This window comes from Arachis hypogaea, chromosome 12, assembly GCF_003086295.3.
Source record: "Arachis hypogaea cultivar Tifrunner chromosome 12, arahy.Tifrunner.gnm2.J5K5, whole genome shotgun sequence".
Classification (NCBI taxonomy): domain Eukaryota; kingdom Viridiplantae; phylum Streptophyta; class Magnoliopsida; order Fabales; family Fabaceae; genus Arachis; species Arachis hypogaea.
The window spans coordinates 13,280,112-13,301,562 of NC_092047.1; the positions used below are offsets into that span (position 1 = coordinate 13,280,112).

The window sequence follows — 21,451 nt, forward strand, 5'->3', positions numbered from 1 at the left end:
TGCTCCCATGGCGATGCACTGGGTCGGATAAATTTATTCTCCATTAATTCTTCTAGTTGTGACTTCAATTCTTTGAGTTATAGAGGTGACATTCTATAAGGTGCAATCGAGATCGGTCCCACTCCCGGTGCCAGTTCAATGGTAAACTCTATCTCGCATTGTGGAGCAAACTCGGGAATATCGTCTGGAAAAACCTCAGGAAACTCCTTTACTATCGAAATTTGCTCTATTGTTCATTTTCAGTCGAGCTAGCCGCTAAGAGAACAAAACCTCTACTCTCTCTCCCACTAAGGTTCACTATTACTGAGTTTAGATAGTAACTATGGGAAGTAACAGACATACTAACAGACGAAATTAAAGCGGTTTTCTTAAAGCAATCAAAAAGGACATGATACACAGACAACCAATATAGTCCTAGGATGATATCCATACCACGCAAAAGCAAACAAATCAGGTTATGTGTAAATGATTTCTCTTTAATGATGAAGGTCACACATCTACAAACCAAGTTGGTCACAGCATTTTGTGTGGTGGGTGTGTGGACAATTAGATCATATTCAAGTTGAGAGGTTCCTAGTCCTAGCATGCGTGCACATTCTATGGATATAAAAGAATGAGATGCGCCTGAATCATACAGTACAATTAGGGTCTTGCCGTTTACAGAGCACTCACCTTGGATGAGGGAACTTGACACAGAAGCATCATCAGCGGCCATTGCAAACACTGTTGTTGAGGTCGAGGGGGAACTGGTCCATTTCGCTTAACGCGACAATCTTTCGCTATGTGCCCTGGCCTGCCACAATTATAACAAACACCCACTCCAAGCTGGCATGGCCTGCTTCCATGGTCCTTCCCACACTTAGCACAAGTCAGACTTGCCTGAGCTCACTGTGGCTGCCTCCCCAAGTCTTGTCTCTGATTATGGTTTCCCAGGTGGAATCAAGAGTTAGAGTTTTCGCTGGGTGGATCTTAGTGCTGTGGCTGACCATTTCTTTTAAAGTTCCTTCCTTGTGGTGCCAGGTTTCTATTGAAATTCCTAGAGGAAAAATCCCGACGATTAGCTTGGGCCACTGCCAACTTCTTGGCGCATTCCTCAGCCAACTGACTCTTTTTACCAGCTCTGCAAAGTTCCTAATCTCCATCAGTCCCACAGAAGCCATCAGTTCCTCCCTAAGACCTCCTTCATACTTGATGCACTTCCACTCTTCATATTTCACAAGATTTCCCTGACATACCTTAGAAAATCGACACAAGTCCTCAAACTTCCATGTGTACTCAGCCACCGTCATGCTTCCCTGCCTTAATTGTAGCAATTCCAACTCCTTGGCGGTATGGGCGGACGGAGGGAAATACTTCTTATAGAACTCAGTACGAAATTCAGCCCAAGTGATCTCAGTGCCTCCGTGTCCTAACAATTAGCTCACTCCCTGCCACCAATATTGTGCATCCTCTTTTAGCATGTAAGTGGCAAACTCCACTTGTTGTCCTTCAGGGACAAGTTGCACCTGCAGAACCCGCTCCATAGCACGTAACCAATCGTCTGCCCCAGTCGGGTTGGTGGTTCCAGAGAAAGTGGGTGGATTAACTTTAAGAAAAGATGCTAAAGTCATTGGCCTTTCCCCTTCAGGTACACTGTTTTCTAATCTGTTTCCACTGCCGTGGCCATTCCCATTACCATTCTCCTGCTGTCGTTCCATTCTCTCCACTGCTCTATTAGTTGCAGCGACAGAATCGCGCACAGCTGCAACCATTGCAGTCATAGATTCTAGCAAGGCGGCCGGGTCAAATGCCGGCTCAGAACTTGGACTCGCTTGACGGGGGCTACGCCTGTTTGCAGACATTGAGGTCCTGTTAACACCAAACGATCAACATTAAGGTGATCAATCTTAAGATATCCAATTTAAGTGCTAACATTTCTAAAATATATGCTCACAGACAATCATGCGATTATATCATCAGAGATATCCTAGTGGCATGATAAAAAAAACAGAGTATGCAGTGAAGCTAGGGGTGAAGAAAGGCCAGGCAGCCTGCCAGGGGCCTGTAGCTTGGCTTGAGTTTGGCCTGGCCTGGCCTGTTATAAAATAGGCACAGGCTCAAGCTCTTATAAAAGCCTTATTATGTTAATAGGTCAGGCCTAGGCTCACTAATTAGCCTTATTGGCCTGTCAGGCCTGCCTGGACCTGTTAATACATAATTATATATATAAATAATTTTTTAATTATTAACAAAATTATAAGATATTTTAAATTTATTATATTTAATTATAAATAGTTTTGTATATTTTAAATACTTTAAAATTTAATTTTTTTATAAATATTAAATATGACATATTACATATAAATATGTTTATTAAAAAATAATTTTTTAAATAATATTTTTATTTTTGTAAAAAAAAAAATTATCAGGCTTTTACCAGGCTTCAAGCCAGGCCGGTCTAAATAACAGGCCAGACTTAGTACTTTTAAAAAGGCCTATAGCCTCCAATTGACTACATGACAGGTCAGGCCTGTTAAGAGCAAAGCCTAGCCTGGCCTAGTCTGTTTCCACCCCTAAGTGAAGCATAGTCAGTCCATTCTCCATGCTCTACTAAGGATGAACTGCTTTGATACCAAATTGTAACGACCCAACTTCTAGCCTGTCATGACCAAGGCTAGCAGCCAAGCGCTACTATTTAGCTGACTTTAGATACTTTATACCATATATTAAGTGTATACATATGAACCTGTAGCGCTAGTCAGGAATTGTGTATCTAGTCTCGCATATTGGAATAAGTGTAAATTAAGCAGTTAATACAAGAAACGGAAAAGCATAGCATAGCATACTCATATCATACATGAAACTTCCGGAGGCTTAATTTCATCACAAAACACAAGTTCATACTTATTTACTTACTATATTATGTACATACTCTATCAATTATGCTTACAGGCCCCGCCTCACAAGAGGCATCCTAGACTGGGACTCGTTCTACATTATTAAATAAATAAAAGAGCTAACCCTCTAAAAAGACTATTCAAGAGCGAGGGTAAGGACCACTATTATTAAGACTACTACCATTATTACTACTGCTGCTGCTGATACTAGATCTCCAGAAACTGCTATTCCAATATGCGCAACTAGATACACGATTCTCGACTAGCGCTACAGACTCATATGTATACACTTAATATATGGTCTAAAGTATCTAAAGTCAGCTAAATAGTAGCGCCTGGCTGCTAGCCTTGGTCATGATAGGCTAGAAGTTGGGTCGTTACAATCAACTCGATCTCTGTTTATTTTTTAGAATGACAACGTGACTCTTCAAGATAAAAATGATCCACTTTGATTTCTATCCTCTACATTCGTGACACAATGCGGTCTTTGTGGGTGTTTTTCCGTCAACTCTGAACAGAAAGCGCTGACATATCAGGTTCAAAAATGGATAGGGGTCTAATTGTCTCTAAATTTAAATTGGTTAGGAGTTTATTTGTCCTTATTCTTTAAACAATATATTTTTAAATTAATTCTTATTCATTATATTAATATTTTTTTAATAAATTATTGCATATATGATATAATAAGTATAAATTAATTAATAAATTATTTAAATTTAAAATATTATTATTATGAAACTAAATAAATAATTCTCAAACATAACTTTTAAATATATAAATAGTAAACATTAAAATACGGTTAATTAATACATTAATAATAATAACCCTATGATATACTATTAGTATTATGATCTAGATAATTTTCACAATAAAGTGAAAACTAATGAACGCATTATTTGATATATCGAAAAAATTTTTGAGTAATAACAAATTTAATTTTTTTTATTTTTTTAATATAAATTAATAATTCTATTTGATATTTTTGTACTAAAATACACTATGAGTAGACTACTAATACTAAATAAAATAAAACATAATATAAAACATAATATATATATATATATATATATATATATATATATATATATATATATATATATATATATATATATAGACTGTTTATAAACTCAACAAACTCAAAATATCAATAATATTATTAATCTATTAATAATACATATTGTCATAAAATTACAGATAGATAAAAATTTATCAATATAAGAATAATGTAGATTAATTAAAATTTTGCGTATATTAAAATTCAATTAAATTTACATATATTTTACTCAAAATATACGTAAAATTTTAATTGATTTTGAGTAAAATATATGTAAATTTAAGGGCAAGTTACCAAAATAAATTATTTTCTTTTCAATTTTATCGGATTACAACTTTTAAAGATTGTATACGCAAATGCAACTTTCACATTATTATAGAAACCATTAGAGGGGACCACTGGTTACGTTCAAACACAATAAAGAAGAAACCACGACATCCCTCCAGCAGTTTCTTCACGAAGTCTAACAATGCATAAACTACGAGAGGAGTATAGCAGTTTATACTTTTAGAGCATGCCTGTCTTTCATCTCCGATGCAACCTTCCTTATGGATCCAAGATTCATCAATAAAATGCTGAGCTATTGTTGAGGAGATTTGAGTGATATTTTCATGTCTTCTATTTATATAACAAAGCAAGACAATGTTGGCCAAGGTGATTCACTACAAGAAAACAACTCTATTGCCACGCTTTTTAAGCTACTACCACGCTTTTGAAAGGGTAACATCTGAAAGGGTGGTGGTTGCTCTATCGCCACGCTTTTGGTGACCTATCGCCACGCTTTATTTTTTGCCACGCTTTTGTGGATTATCACGTTTAAAAGCGTGGCCATATGTGTGAGATACGGCCACGCTTTAAAAGCGTGGCCATAGCTAGAGATACGGCCACGCTTTAAAAGCGTGGCGATAGCCTTATCAAATTTAATAAAAACATTTTTTTTCTGATTTTTCCTTCATCACTGCACAATATAAATTTGTAGTCCTTTTTTTATTACCAAACCTATAAATATAATGCAATTTTTATTACAAGACAAATCAAATAGTAATTAGTGACATATATAACTTTTACTATAATTATTTTATACATTAATACTCAAATACATAATATATCTCGAGTTCAAAATTCTTATTTCTCAACCAGAGTATAATAGCAATAATCAAATGGCAAAAGCATCATCTCCATATATATGTCCCACGGAGAAAGAAAACACTAGGACACTCTTTTTATATGGATAAAAGAATGGAAGGAATTTAAGAGTTTAAAATTACAAGTCACATTATATATAATAAATTCTATGCTTGTCCTCTACCAATTAACAAAAATGAAATTCTTTAAATAGTCCAAAATATCGTCACCCGATTCACGATTAATTTCCACAATTAAATAACCAAAGACTCCAGAAATAACCAAGAAGCGGCATCTATATATAATCTGCAAATTAAAAGTTTCATCACTAATAAATTAGAAAGCAATTATGCTAAGTCAAATAAAGATCATGAAAACTAACTTTGTTGATTATATTACCTTCTCAACGCGGAACTCTAGATCATCTTGCTCTTCTTGTTCTAACTGGTTGTTATTGACATCAACACATGGCGAGGGTCCCGTGTTGGTGTAAGTGGGAATGAATTTGAGGCGTTGATGAGGAAGACTTTGGTGGCATCGAAAGACAGAGAGGGTTAGGGTTGTGGTGGTGCCATTAGAGGTGAAATTGAAAGGAAAAGTAGTGCAGTTGGGTTAAGCAAAATATTGAAAGCAATCTTATATTTTGAAAAGGTTAAGCAAAACAAAATAAAAGTCAAAGTGAGCAGGTGGGTTAAGCAAAACAAAAAAAGAAAAGAAAAGAAAGGTTGTGCAGACCAAAAGAAAGGAACATTCACAAGTAGACATTTAAAATGCAGCACTATAATTAAATTTGTTAAGGCATATCAAATGAAAAGATCTTCTATGATTGTTAGGGGTTCGGCATTTCCGAGAGACTTATCGGGTACATTAACCACCAATTGTCCACATGCACCACTTATGTCCTGACCCATCTGCTTCCGAATTTTTGTTTGGATATTATACATACCTCTAAGAATTTTATGAAATGCCCAAACTTTCTGCTCAGTAGTTGGTTTGAATTGACTCAACATACCAATAGAGTTGAAAGGTATTAAGTTCACCACCTGCGAGATAGTTGAGACAATATGCACACTTTTATTACATAACTGGGAATGTCGATCAAGTTTAAAAACAAACAGATGCAAGGTGCAAAACAATTAGCATACATTAAGATATGAAACTAGGTACCGATTGGTAGGCATGCTGCTCTTCATTATTGACCCCATCAAGAATTATGTAATCGATCAATATCTTCTGCTGATTGTTAAGGATGAAACACGGAAGTTTCAAAACCACTGGAATTGTTCACACCTGAAGGGCCAAAAATACAGACTACATAAGAAATCACATGAATAGTGTGATTACCCGTTTCTTTGACATTCTTGCAGTGAAGCCATCAGTTTTTGCAAAGAAAAAGCACGAGCAACAGGCATTATCTGGCATCTGAATCAAGTGTCGCCATTAATCTCTTCCTTTCTCTGGCGGAGGGAGCACCGGCAGAGGGGTTGTGAGAGAGGTTGACTAACGAGTGTTATTGGAAGCGAGAGTGAGAGCGCCAGCGAAGAACGGCCACTACTATCCTGCGTGAGAAGGATGGAGGAGGAGGAGAAGAGCGCGGTAGCTGGGACTCGTGAAGGCGCCATGAAAGCGACAACGAACCCACCACCACTGCTGTCGTCCTGCGTGTCAGCGTGAGAAGGATGGAAGAGGAGTACATTAGGGTTAGGGACAGACGGGGGTGCCACTGCTGCGTGAATAAGGGTTAGGGGAATGGGAATCAGGGTTTTGTTAGAAACAAAAAGTTAAAGTTTTTTTTTGGAACTTTTTGGCCACGCTTTTGAAGCGTGCCAAAAAAGTTATAAGAAACGGCCACGCTTTTAAAACATCACTATAACAAAATCCTATCACCACACTTTTAAAGCGTGCCTGTTTCTCTCTATGGCCACGTTTTTTAAGCGTGGCAAAAAAAGCGTGGCCAAATCTCGAACCAATTGTCACCCTCATAAAAGCGTGGCCATAGATCCTTTTTGCCACGCTTTTTAAGCGTAGCAAAAAAATTGTGGCCAAATCTCTATTCAATCGCCACCCTCAACAAAGTGTCACCATTGACCACTTTAAGCTACACTTTTAAAGCGTGGCAAGAAAAAAACGTGACCATAGATCTTTTTCTTGTAGTGTGAAGCTTGATATGAAAGTAAAGAAGTCATAAAAGTTCATCCCTATTTCAAATAATAATAACACCACCACCACTATTAATAATAAACTATGTGTCCCTTATCCATAATTGAATTATCAGAAATTTCTTTTTCAATGAAATAAATCAATCTTTGAATGATAAATGATTATGCCATTAATACCTATGTTAGCAGCAAGATTGCATTTTTTTTTCACAAATTTTGAAAATTAAAAAAATTGGGAAAAAAAAAACCTAAAAAGAAATCATATTGATCGTTGAATATGCTTCAAATCTGTCAGAAGCTAGCTATATCACTGTCTCTACCATCTAATGCAATAATTAACATCTTTTTACACAGGGGAATAAATAATATGAGATAAGTGATGCCAACAGAAGCATTACTTTATTTGGTCCATAAAAAATTCCAACTTTAAAGGGATTGTAGGAAACGATTTCAGAAGCAAGAGGGTATAAGTGTATAACATCGATAAACATAAGAAGTTAGGGCATACCAAATTATGGTACCATCTACTGGGAACAAATACAATTTCACCTGCTTCTTGCATGCATTCTTACCAGATAGCCTGCATACATGGACAAATTGCTGAAAGCTAATGCAGAAGTTTCTCGGAACGAATAGAATTTACGACAAGATGGAGAGTTAAAATTATAATCAAGCATAAACCGCTATACCTTTTTTGCGGTTTATGTATTGTTGGACTTCGTGAAGAAATCGTTGGAGAAGTGTCGCGATTTTTTTATTGTGTTTAAACGTAAACCGCTATATCCCTCTAACGGTTAGCGATTCACATGTATTCCTAATCCATTGGTCCTCAGTCGCGGTTTTTATAATAATGTGAAAGTTGCATTTATTTGTCTATACAATTTTTAAATGTTGTATTCTGGTAAAATTGAAATGCAAATGATTTATTTTTGTAACTTGTCCTAAATTTAATTGAACTTAGAGAATAAGGATAAATAAATCTCTAATTAATTTGAATTTAGAGATAATTAGACTCCTATCCATTTCTGAACCTGACATGTCAGCATTTTTCGTTTAGAGTTAATGAAAAAATACCTGTAAGACTATATTGAGTCACAGAAATAAAAGACAGAAAATAAAGTAAATCGTTTAATTTTTATCTTGAGGAGTCACTCATTTTAAAAAATAGACAAAAATTGAATTAGTAGTTCACTCAAATATATATTATCGTGTCGAGATAGTATCTGAAATTACGATATTGGGCCTACAATAGAAGAAAGTACATGTAAAACATTCCAATTCTTAACTCAGCAGGATTTTTAACAGAATGTAGTGTAAATTGAATTAAATATACATGAAGTGTGGAGATATTTATAGAGTTCATGAATGACTTAGTCATTGTAGCATAAATCTCTTGACTGATAATAGATTGGTATTGTTGAGTTCATTTTACAAATTCAGATATGAACAATTATAATTATTATTACTAACGATTTTATTTGTAATGAAATATCTTTTCAACTGTTTTTCTATTGTTTATAAAGAAATCATTTTTAAATATTTATTCAAATAATTTAAATCTAATGTCAATTTTGTTTTTAATGTTCAAAGAGAAGAATGCCTTGATATTAATAATAAACAATATAATGCGCTGAATAAATAAACCGGTTATTTTAAATTAGATTAAATTATTGGTAAAAAAATATAGAATGGGTTATTTTAAATTATCTTTAGTTTTAATTCCCTTTTTGTCTTATTTTTTTTTTTTCAGAATTTGGTAAAATATGAAAGGTATGTACATCTCTAGATTTATTGTACACATGTAATATCCTTAGTGATCCACACATTTGAATTCAAGCTTTTAATTTTTTTTAAAATACCATATATATATGTGTGTGTGTGTGTGTGTGTGATTTTATAAAAAGTGTTGGAATCATTAATTAATAGACTTTGATTTATTTTTTATGTTATTTTAAATTCCGTAAATTTTATCAAAAGATACTTTTTTTTAAATGTTGTTGGATAATAGAAACAATATAGTTTCTCCAGCTTTATCCACTCATACTTTTAAGATATTTTTAACTTATGAATTATGATCATATCAATCATAGCCAGGTCATATGACACTATGAGTTCTTTTTTTTTTTGAATTTTTATTTCTTATTAAATTTTATTAAAAAAATAAAAATAGAAAATAAAAACAAAAAATACTTTATTTTTTTTTAATTCAAAAAATTTGAAAACAAAAAAACAGCAATATAAAGACACAAATTATATATGATTACGTCTCAATTTATTACATATTATTGGCGAAAGGAATTTATATTATTTTTTTTTAGCTTAAAACAGATCTTATGTGGGGCCTTTTCATTATTCAATACTTTTAGAATTATTATATCATTATATTATTAATCACTTTTCTTAATTATAAAACTAGAATTTTATTTATATGATTTACAATACATTCTATGTGGTTGCCTTATGATTGGATGTATCTCTTTGTTTATGAAACATATACAAATAAATTGGAAAGTAAATTAATAAGGTATGAAATTAAAAGCTTATAATATTAATTTTTCACCTGTTTAATATGTAAAAAACAAAATGAACCACATTCCCGAATTTGAAAGAACTTGTTTCTCTTTGTAAAATATTTTTTTTAGATGTTTGGAATCAAAAAAAAAGAAAAGAAAAGAAAAAAGGAGTTGGTAGAGCAAAAGAAAGGGAAAAAAAAATGAAGCAAATGGCATTGAAGTGAAGCAAAGCAGAAAGAAAATTAAACCTTAACATAAAATTCAGCATAAGATATATTAATTAGAAGCCTTTAATGTGATATCATATGATCATATCATATGGTTTGAGAAATAAATGAAATAAATGTTGCTTTTAGATGAAAACAATGCAATGCCCCCACAATGAAGAAATCACTTTAGTTGACTTTGTTGCTCAATTTATTTATTGATGATGGCAAGAACTTGAAGGGAAAGCTTGATATTATTGATGTGAAACTTTTCACTTTGGGGTAGAAATTTTTTTCAAGTTTTTCACTTTTTTTTTTTTTGGTTATTTTCCCTTTATTTCATTAAAATAGCAACTAGGCAAAAGATCTTATCACAACCTTTCAATTTTGCATACCATTTTTCCAAACTTTCATATCTTTTATTTTTTAAAATAAGATTAAAAATTTTTTTTTGACTTAATCATGAGGCCTATATGGGTATTTTATTTGTGAATCAATTGCTGCCACTATCCATATCACACTCCACGCAAGCAATCTTTTCTTAAAGTTAAAGTTTGGAAAATGTTTACATCACATGATTCTTTTACAGTTTTACCATATCAAAATGGTATATAATTCTCAACAATTTGGATTGTTTGATGAGAAAATTTATTGCATCTATCTAACCCTACCAAGCTGAAGTTTATATATATTTTTATAAAAAATACAAAACTATTAACATCTCGAGTGCTATGATACTTCTAATATTATGCCTAACTTACTAAAAAAAATAAATAAATAATATTTAATAAATTTTAAATATTTTATATTTTATTTTAAATATTTTATTTTTTATTTTTAAAAATAAGTCAAACAATTTAAATATCATAATAAAAATATCATAGAATTTATCTTCTGTATTTTATAGAAAGCAGTTTGATTTAACATTTAAACAAGTACAAGCATGTACCAAGTGAATTTCCATTTATAGCAAGTAGTAAATTTTAACAAACTAAATAAAAATAACAACAATAATGACAATAATAATAATAATAATAATAATAATAATAATAATAATAATAATAATAATAATAATAATAATAATAATAAAAGTTGTGCTGGATAAAAACAAATTGCTTGAAAGTTATAAGAGGTAAGTTACTTGGTACATTGTATAAAAATGGTACATAAAAAATGCTTTCCTTAGAAAAAAGATTGATATATGGGTAGCATTTCACTTTTCCTGATTTGGCAAGTCACCTTCTAGGTAAAAATTATTTCACCAATATTATGGATTATTATTGTAAAGGGAAGCATTGTTTTTATTCTTGGCTTCATTGTTTCCATGCACCCAATACATAAAAAGAAACCATAAATCTTTCCTTAGGAACATACTATGCTTCTTGACTAAGCATTGCTTCCTTCTTCTTATAGAATGTTTTGAATTTCATTTAAGATCTCCAAAAGCATGACATAAAGCTTTCCAAAAGAAAAACCAAACATGCTATTAGTTATTTCCATTATTTTGGTAAACATGCAAATAGATTCTAATAAATTTTAGATCAGAGACTTTTGTTTTTAATAAATTTTTATGATAGGTTAGTTTTTTCGTCGATTTTAGTCAAATTTTTAGTATCATTATAAGAATAAATTAGTGTCCCTTTAAAACGGAAAAGAAACTGTCTAAAAAGGGTAATTTCCAAAAATTTCTAGAAAATGAAAATTTATTAAAAAATAAAGTATTTGATTTAAAATTCTGTAGAAATTAATTTGAATGTTTAATCTTTTTATTTTTCTGTCACCATAATATAAACCCTATTATCAATAAACTATGATTGTTTTTTTAGTAAGAACTTGAGATCACTATGTACATATATATGATCATACATACTAACATAGAACACATGGCAATTTTGTAAGTAGCAATATAATTCAATTCTTAGCATAATTTCCATGGAAAGGTCAATAGATTAAATGGTGAAACCATATCTTCTATTAGATTTTGAGCTATTAATATTTTAATTAATTCCTTGTCAATTGAAATAAAAAATAAAAAATAAAACTAAAATCAGCTTCAAAAATGCCCTTTAATTTTCTTTCAATCCTCATGTGTCACTGATTTTGGACCCAGCAGCAGTCAATAGCATGCTACCCCACAATTTAGAGACATTCTTGATTCTTATGCACACATTTAATTTGAACACATGATCAATTTTCTTTTTTAGTGGGACACCCTTACCCCAAAAACTCAAAGACTCTAAAATCAAATGGAATTTTTTGAATTTTCCACAATGTAACAGTTCTTGTCTCAATCAAAATAATGAGGCAGATTTGGTCATTAATATAGATTACATAATGGATAATCTGAATGTTCATATCTCTTTCATGCACGGACCACACTTAATTGCAGTAGGACAATCTTAGTTGTGACATATAACCACCAAAGTTTAAGTTATAGGAAATAGTAATGACTAAACAAAATTTAGGAGCATTAATGTATTGATGCATCAGCTCAATTCCCTGCAATATGCATCAATAGGTTTAGTGGTACCAACATAGATATGAGATATGAATATGGAAACTTATGAACTTGAAAAAATTGAGATGTAAAAAAGACGTGTGTCAATCGAGTATCGTTTAGTTTTAGGTAGCGTTTGGAACTCAGAAATTGAAATAAGTCTTAGTATTTGGTATAAAGTGGAAGATAGAGACTGAAATAAGAATGAAACTCTAATTTAATTTTCACAAAGGATAAAATTAGAATTAATTAATTGAAATGAGAGTATTTTAGGTATAAAATGTTATTAAAGTTTCCGTCTCTATCCCTAAAAATTTCAGTCTGCTGTGTCCCCACTTTTTGGAGGTACTAAAATACTGAAATTTTGGGAATAGAAACTGAAATTTTAGTACCAGTCTCTGGCCAACAAACATAATACTAAATCTCAGCCTTCCAGTCTCCGTCTCAGTACCTCAAAATAAATACTACCTGTGTCTTTAACATAAACAAAGCAAGTTAATAATGTGTCTGTACTTCTTACACGATATATTTATCTATAATTTGAATGGAATGATACATTAATGAACATCAATAATGTGTTTGGTTTGTGTTTTTCATTTTGTTTTTAGGATATTGTAAAGAAAAAAAATAGTGAAAAATAAAATTCGTCTTTCATTTTCATTGTCTGATTTTACTATTTTCCTTCATAAAATACTAAAAAATATGAAAATGAAAACCAAACACATCGCTAGCTGTCACACCAAACAATCGAAATAATGAATTTCGCTATAACTGAATAGGTCAAATCAAACTAAATTAAGCCTGATTGGACTTGGGGAAATTCATAATCTTATAAATGGATAATATGTGATCATATTTTGCCAAAGCAAGAGGGGTATAACTATTATCATGCAAAAGCATTGGTGATCAAACAAAAACTAATGCCTTTCAGGGACAGTAATATGTGCTTTTCTTGAAGGACCACTATCCTTCTCTAAAATTAGAATTCACATGGAGGCATGTGGATATAAGAATGAAACCTTGAGGGACAAAAAATTAGGGGTAGATTTAATTATCTGAGTATGGTAAACTCACCTATTTGCATGTGATATCCAAAAGCCTCAAAGAAATACATTGAATAACAGTGGACCAAACAAATGTATGATAACAACAGCTATAATATAAAGTCTTGCATATGAAAAGTACCATCATATTGTCATAATCATCTGAAATTGAAGTGTCTAACCATATTTATGTATAAAGTCTAAGAGTAAAATGTTCCAAGTTGATTTATGAAGGAAACCCATCTTCCTAAAACAAGGACGGAAGGCTCATTGAGGAATGGAAGTGAAGAAAGACACATAAGACAACAAAAATGTAGATGGTTTATTAATTAATCTCGCTATTTCTTCCACCACCTTTGATTTATACACAATAACTTCTCATTTAAGTGGCAAAGCTTTCAAGCGTCAAAGGTTTTACTGGTGGTTTTCAATAATCAAGAATTGATTAAAAGACTTGGAATTAAGCTAAGGATTAAGAAGAATCGTTTTACCTAGTTTATCTAATTGTTGATTTATGGATGTATTGATAAATTGGAAGTGAAATGGTGTGACTGATGATGCTTGAATGATCATTTAAAGTTATGTGTAAATTCTTGATGAATTTGATGAAACATGGATGATTTAAGGATTATTTTAGAATTAGGGGTCAAATTGTAAATAACATAAAACTAGTATATGAGTGTTATACTATTAGGACAAAATTATAATTTTAGAAGCGTTTGAGGTCTTTGATGTAAAATACAAAAGTTGGCTTATTAGAAGTTATCTAAAACTCAAATAAGTCCGTAGAGGGTAATTTTAGTCAAATGGAGGTTGAGATTAATAATCTAAATTTTAATAAGTATAAAGATAAAATGATAATTTTAGAGAACAAGGGCTAAGTTGCAAAAGATGATAAATTGTAAGATCTTCAACAAAGAGGTGAGCCAAATCATTTTTCACATCTAGATGTGTAACACCAAAACAGTGTGGAAAGGAGAATATGCATAAAGTGCACACAAAATACTTCATATGGTGTAGAACTATAGCTAGTTCGCCACATAATCAAAACGATGCTCCCAAGTTTCTTTAAATCAGTCAGTACCATTCTTAAAATGGTTTTGACTTGTTAGTTGGGTATGTTTAGCCATTCAAACGGATGGCAACTAAAAGTGCAATGTGACTTTGAATTTCTATTCCAAATACCGTGGATATGTTCATAGTGAAGATGGAAAATATTACAGAGATAATATAATAATGATACCATTCCTGAGCCTTCACCTAATAACTTACACTTCTAGTCTAATACATTATGTTCAGAAGAAAATTACATTAGTAACATTCATTACATTGCTAAAACATATTTCTTTTACTGCAGCAAGGAAACTATTATTGAAAAAGAATCATCCAACCATGGTCCTCTTTCTCCCTCTTTGTCGCACTACAGTAAATTGTTAAGTGTGACTATAAGTAACATATCTTGAAAACAAAGAGGAAAGAGAAGGGGGGGGGGGGGGGGGATCTAAACTTCAAACAAGAGGGAAGTTGATACCTTGAGCAAGTTTATTCAATGTGGATGACCACTGCTTTGATGACTTGCGGTATGCAGCAAGTATCCGATCCATCTGTCGAGGAAGATTATGGGATTGTACTAAGTGAGAAATCAATATTGTTTGTTTCCTCTGTTTGATGAAGCAGAAAGCTTTTTTTTTTTTCAATAAAAGAAACCAAGCACAAAGAATATTAGATCAGCATAAAATAAGCTATATATTAGAACAGAATAACAATCTATAGTCCCTCATTGGAAATCTTGACTCAGCTAGCATGAGCATCTTGGGAATGTCTCACCATCTCCGCATGTTTGAACTCGGTTAATTATCATGCTAATCATAAATTAGGCTTTAGTTTTAATTGCCAAGTCAGGGTTACACACTCTTGTGCAAGTAATCGATGAGAGGCAGTCATTCTAGAAGGAGATTAAGCAGTACTTGGACTAATGCATTGACCTAGCTGCTGAGGCATTATTATTTTTTCTTGGTTTCAGTTCATATCTCACATTCGGAGCTACAACCCAACTAGTAATATATATTATCAATATATGTCACAGACTCTTTAGAAGCCAAATACAATTTAAGAATTTAAAAATAAATAAATAAATAAAAACCCCAAGATTGAAACTAGTGATGACTCATTAGAAATTCTAATAGACATTGTTGTGTGCGCACTTTTATAGTTCTCATAAAGCTATATAATAAGCCTGCAATCACAATTCACAACTGGAAATATTTCTAACAGCACCATTTTGTTTGAAGCACATCAAACACAAACAATAGCACTTCTAATCTGCAGCATATGCGCATACAAGTTAAGATTATTGAAAAAGGGCATAATGAATTACCACATTCCCACATGACGAATGCATTGAAAGAAGAGCTCTTTCCAGAACATACAAATCAACAGCTTTATCTTCTGGTAGAGTTGAAGTGAAGCTCAATCCAAAGTCAATTAGGACCTGCATAAAAACACAGTTGAGTTATGTTTTATCAGTTTTATGATATTTTCCATAATTACATAACTTGAGTCTATAAATAACAATAGTCCTAATGAGATGACAGTTAAAACAACTCACCAATTGATTGGTACCACTCTTCAGCAACATATTTGATGTTGTTAAGTCACCATGAATAAGGCCACCATCATGCAATTTACCAATTGCATCACCAACTTGGGAAGCAATATCATCAAGCCGCTCTTCAACAACACCTTTCAACCCAAATTCAAGAAGTACTTCTTTGAGGGAAGGGCCCTCAACATACTCAAAAGTTAAAGTGTTCAACACAGTATCCACGGCATAGAGTGCAGGAGTACAAACCCCAAGCTTTCTCGCTTTGGTCATGCACCTAGCCTCCTGTTCAAACAAATTGATTTGATTGGTAAAAGGATAGCATGTCAAAATAATCCAAAAAGCACAGAAAATAGTAATACAACTAAACCTTTTCTCACCATATGGCATCAGTTACATGAATTAAACCAAGTCACTGAATTCCGGGGCATCATAATAAACATAAACAGAAAATAATGAAATTATCGTGATACTCACAGCATTTAAGCGCCTAAGGGTAAGCTTAGTATCCAAAGTTGGATGCCTATACTTCTTTGAGAAGCGTTCCTTGATGACAGACCTCCTCCCCACAAAATTGGACTCAAAAACCCTCTACAAAGAATGATTAAAATCAACAGAACAAAAAGCAAGTCAACTATATCAGACATGGATGGATTTTTGAAAATTCATATAAAGGAAGTTGACAATATGACATTGACGAATATTAGCACTTACAGCTTCAGCACCTTGCTTTAACAGCACGAGCGGGCTGTGGTTTGCACAAGCTTCAGTCTCCTCCATTATGGTAGAAAATTCCTTCAATTTGACAAAATGGAAAATCGGGTATAGAAATGGTAAAGTTACGATATTGATTTGAATACGATGATATTCAAGTGAAAATAGTTAAGAGACAATGACAAAAACAAGCAATTTGAAGAACTAACTGACAGTGTTTGGAAAGTTAAATATGTGAGAAAATTAAATTCTGATGTTAGAAACAACTCAGTATACTAACGGAATTGATTCAATTAAATGATTTGGAATGACTATTTAAATGAAATAAAATATTATATTTTAATAGTTACACACACAATTATTTTTTAAACAGCATGAGATAATCAAAATGAAATAAATAACCTTTGTATAAATCAGTTTTTTTTTTCCATCATTGTGCGGACTGTATAATTGATACAAAATCATATTACGTAAAAAATTTATACAATATTAATAGCATGACAATCCATGATTACAAATTGAATACCACAGCTTCCAAATTGATCCTATCAAATTATTTGACAAACTGCATCAACATCTCTAGTCTCTACTGGACCACAAACAATTCCATACAAAATTTCATATTCTATTTGATAGCATTTCACATTTAGGGATTAAGGTTGACAAAAGTCCGAAGGGGGCAAAATTTGATGGTAGCGTTTCACGTTGAAATCGGTAAAGTTTTTTAGTTTTCACAAAAACGAGGGTTTTGATGACGGAAAGAAGCAAGGCAACATCATTGTGTGTATGCTTTGGGAACAAGAGAGTGAAGCGCTGAAAGAGTTAAAAGGAAAATAGCAGATGAAACTCACAGAGAAGGATGTAACGGTTGCGGTGGAAGGAGAGCGATGACCAACGGTGACGGCGGCGTCAAGGAGTGGCGGGAGAAGAGCAGCAGGGACGCTCACTTGGCAGTTGGTGGCTGTGGAACAAACAAGCGGGGAACAGAGAGAGAAGGGTTTTAGACTTTAGTTTTTTCATTTTAGATAAGCTAGGGACATTTTTGGTATATTTAACTTTTATGTAAGGTATTTTTGGTATCTCATAAATCTAACTATTATTTTTTTATGATTAAATAATGAAAAATCTCCAATCCCAAAAAAAAAAAAGAAGAGATAAAAAATCGCTTTATCCAAACAAATAATAAAAAATAAAAAAATATTTATTCTAAAAATAAAAACTAAATTATTTAACATTTTTATTTATATTTTAATATTTAACACTAAATACAATATTAAAATATAACTATTTTGAAAATATTATAATTAGTAAGATAGAGAAAAATAAAAAATCGAAATTTTATATGAAATCGAAAAAATAAATTAAGTATTTAAAATATAAAATTTTAATAAGATTTAAATCATAAAATCATACAAATTTTGTAAAAATAATTTATTGATTTAAAATCATAATATAAAAAAATTTTAAGAATTAAATCGAAATTATATCTATTATCATAATTGGATAATTTAGGCATACACTTTATTTATTTATGTAATTTATTGTATAAATGATATCTTTTAATTTAGGTAAATATAATTGATCTAAAATTTTAGGGAGAATAAATTATATTTTATAAATTGAATCTTAACCAATTATATCTTTAAGCATTTAAAAAATAATTCATCCAAAAATAAAATTATAAAATTTTACCGAATGATTAGCCATTAAAACATACCCAAAAAAATAAAAAATAAAAAATAAAAAATAAAAAAGTCCTACTAATAAATGATTTTTGTAAAAATATATAAGAAAAATCATAGATGAGCAACAAAGAAAAAAAAAGGTTTGGAAATCCCTAGAAAGCATAGAAACCTTTGATGACTGGAGCTGAAATCTTCAAAATATCAAAATGATAAGAGTAGCTGATCCACTTGCCAGAGAAATTTAGAGAACCATAGAAGCTTTTTTTTTTCTTTCCCCTTTCACGGTACTCTCTTGTTCTGTTCTTCTCGCACTTTGTCTCTTCCTTTTTTTCGTCTCTTATTTTTGTCCCTAAAACCCATGCTATGTATGCTGATTTTGATTCAAAAAATATTTTTTTTTATTATTTTAAAAAATATCACACCAAAGTTTCTTCTTTTGTTATTGCTGCAAAATTTTCAGGGCTTTTGGGTTTGTGGGTTCTGTTAAATTTCATGGGATTCTTTGCTTATGTGGCATGCCATGCTCAGTTGCTGTTAATTTTGTGACATTATTTATTTCTTAGTTATACTTTTTAATTTTCTTTCATCCTGATGTATATAATTTGTTGTGAGCATATAATTAGTTAGCTGTATTACTTGCTAATTGCTTGCTTTTAGTTGTGATTGAACATTTTGTCAATGTGTTCTTGTTGGTTGATTTACCTGTTTGTATCAAACTTTTGGAGATTTTATTCATATTTCTTCATTTTGATAGCACCCTTTATTTGTTTTCAGTGATTTTCTACCTACCATGAAGAGGACAATGCCATGGAGTGATGATGATGATGACTCCTCGGGTGACGAGTCGCCGGCTTCGCATTCCGACTCTGACAACGATAATGAAGCCAGTGGGAAGAAATCAAAAGGTATTTGATTGAATGAATTGGTGACATGTATGATGAAGTTCTGATCTTATGAAAAGTTCTTGATTGAATGATAGGTGCAGATTGTATCTAGGCTGAATCTATGTGTCACACTGTGACTCCCTTCATTTCAAACTAAAAGGTCGATTTGAATGAATGATAGGTGCAGATTGTACATATTGCATACTAGAAAAATTAAAACCGACTTATCAATATGAAATGGAGGGAGTAGATTCTGAAGAGTATCCTAGTTTTGTTGAAAGATGAATGTGGCAATGCACATAGATGGTTGTTATGATTATGTACAAAAGCTATGTTTCGAGCTGTGTGACGGTTATAGATATCCCAACATATATATTATTCACAATGTATCTCATGGTTTTATTCTCTATATTTGCTTCAACTAACATGTGTATCAACTTCCATTCTAGTTGTGAAACCTTGATATGGTTCTTTCAGGTTTTGTTTTGAATGTTTCCGAGCACAAAAACAAAAAATGGAACATTCCTTGATGATCATATCGTTGTTGGCAACTGATAGAGTAGAATTTCTTAAGGTATGTTCTAACCAAACATACCCTAAAGTTGAGAGATGGTTGAGAGACAATTTATGGAAGAGAGGTTGCACAATTTGATGATGCTGCATTGTCAGATAGGTTGTTTCTTGTTAATGTGGATAGTGATTAATAATCTAGTGATAATGTTGAGGATAATTGCATACCAAGCAATTACTGATGACTATATAATTATGGTCTTCCAGAGGATGTTACGTTACCTAATGTCGTGATCCATGTCATGAAATGTTACATTACCTAATGATAGCATAACTTAGAAGAATTGATTGAGATCTATACCGGCATAAAAAGGATTGACAAATGTGAGTATACAATCAACTATGACAAATGTGATTCCAGTTATGGTTTCTTTAGCTTCTAGAATAATCGATATTTGGGCAAATTATGACGACCTTCACTCAGGCTCGGCGAAATTCATCGTGATTCTCATCTATTTGTCTAGGTGACATTGACCTTTCTGAGGTTACTGTCTTGTTTATAGGGTCTTAGTACCATATTATAAAAAATACGAAAGTATCAAGTGTATTACTACTCAAATCTATGGATAGGATAATCAATAATGTGTGATTTTAGAAAGAAGTTGGATTTCACGAAACCTGGGGAGAGGCTCGTATAATTTGCCCTAGATATTTTCAATTGAACTTAAATGAGAAACATTGGGATCTTTAGCACGATTGGTGAGTGTTGTTGGTTCATGAAGTTCCTAGTTTCCGTAACCAATATTATTATTATTGCTTCATACTTGGTGCTTTTAAAAAGTTGACATATTGAAATTTGCTCACTATGTCGATTGCAATATGATTTTTCTGTACATGTCTGCAGGAAAATCTGGGAAGCAGAAAAGTGCTGCAATTGATTTTGAAGCTCTGAGGCGGCATGGATATAAAGGTGGACCGTCGGTATTGAGGGTACCCCCGCCGAAAGAAGGCGACACAAAGCAGGATTGGTCTTGGTCCACTGGAAGAGATAAGCGTGACAACAAGGAAACTGAAGAATCGTACGAACAGCGACAGAAAACAAGAGAGGCTATATCGATTGGAGAGCAGCTGGCGACTGTTCAGACTCGGAACGATAAGAAGAATCTTTCATTCTCTCAGAAGGAAAAGAGGAAAAGGGAACTTGGTCAGGCAAGTAGAGGGAAAAGTTATGTTGAAGAAGAGAAGAGGTTGTTGAGGGAAAGTGGTATATATTCGGGTTTTGATTCTTAGTTTGCTAGGGTAGAATCCACTTCATCATGTAGAAAAAGTTCACTATCATCTGTGGTTTTTGTTGTAATGAAAAAGATTTGTTTTTAGTATCTTGAAAGTGTGAAACATCAAACATATGAATTAGAGGGAAGTTTTTATGGTTTTAACTTCTAAGAAATATCCGTGGTGTCAAGATTGTATTTTGGGAAGGCAATTCTATCCGCCCCATGTTAAATGGAGCGGATTTGGGTCGACCTGATTGTTTTTTGTTTGGGGATGGGGCCAATATGCCCTATTATCTGCCCCACCCAAAA

General features: G+C 32.3%; 2 protein-coding genes across 2 annotated transcripts; one reads left to right on the forward strand and one right to left on the reverse strand.

Annotated features, from left to right (window-relative positions):
* Positions 1 to 14,612: 14,612 nt before the first annotated feature.
* LOC112726915 (uncharacterized) lies at positions 14,613 to 17,846 on the reverse strand. The gene is made up of 7 exons (XM_025776478.3): positions 17,641 to 17,846; positions 16,790 to 16,870; positions 16,553 to 16,666; positions 16,082 to 16,360; positions 15,851 to 15,964; positions 15,005 to 15,077; positions 14,613 to 14,893 (listed from the first exon to the last, which is right to left on the reverse strand). Exons 2-7 carry the CDS (start codon positions 16,853 to 16,855, stop codon positions 14,856 to 14,858), a joined length of 684 nt encoding a protein of 227 aa, XP_025632263.1. The 5' UTR covers positions 16,856 to 16,870; positions 17,641 to 17,846; the 3' UTR covers positions 14,613 to 14,855.
* Positions 17,847 to 18,567: 721 nt separating this feature from the next.
* On the forward strand, positions 18,568 to 21,315 carry LOC112726916 (uncharacterized). Its single transcript, XM_025776479.3, has 3 exons — positions 18,568 to 18,758; positions 19,249 to 19,379; positions 20,773 to 21,315. Exons 2-3 carry the CDS (start codon positions 19,265 to 19,267, stop codon positions 21,156 to 21,158), a joined length of 501 nt encoding a protein of 166 aa, XP_025632264.1. The 5' UTR covers positions 18,568 to 18,758; positions 19,249 to 19,264; the 3' UTR covers positions 21,159 to 21,315.
* Positions 21,316 to 21,451: the final 136 nt, after the last annotated feature.

What these genes read in the sequence shown, in the direction of transcription:
- LOC112726915 (XM_025776478.3), bottom strand. Translation starts at nt 16,855, where the DNA reads ATGGAGGAGACTGAAGCTTGTGCAAACCACAGCCCGCTCGTGCTGTTA. An exon ending in CCCTTAGGCGCTTAAATGCT is followed by an intron (nt 16,361 to 16,552) that starts GTGAGTATCACG and finishes TTGTTTGAACAG; the next exon opens with GAGGCTAGGTGCATGACCAA. An exon ending in ATTGAATAAACTTGCTCAAG is followed by an intron (nt 14,894 to 15,004) that starts GTATCAACTTCC and finishes AATTTACTGTAG; the next exon opens with TGCGACAAAGAGGGAGAAAG.
- LOC112726916 (XM_025776479.3), top strand. Translation starts at nt 19,265, where the DNA reads ATGAAGAGGACAATGCCATGGAGTGATGATGATGATGACTCCTCGGGT. An exon ending in CAGTGGGAAGAAATCAAAAG is followed by an intron (nt 19,380 to 20,772) that starts GTATTTGATTGA and finishes ACATGTCTGCAG; the next exon opens with GAAAATCTGGGAAGCAGAAA.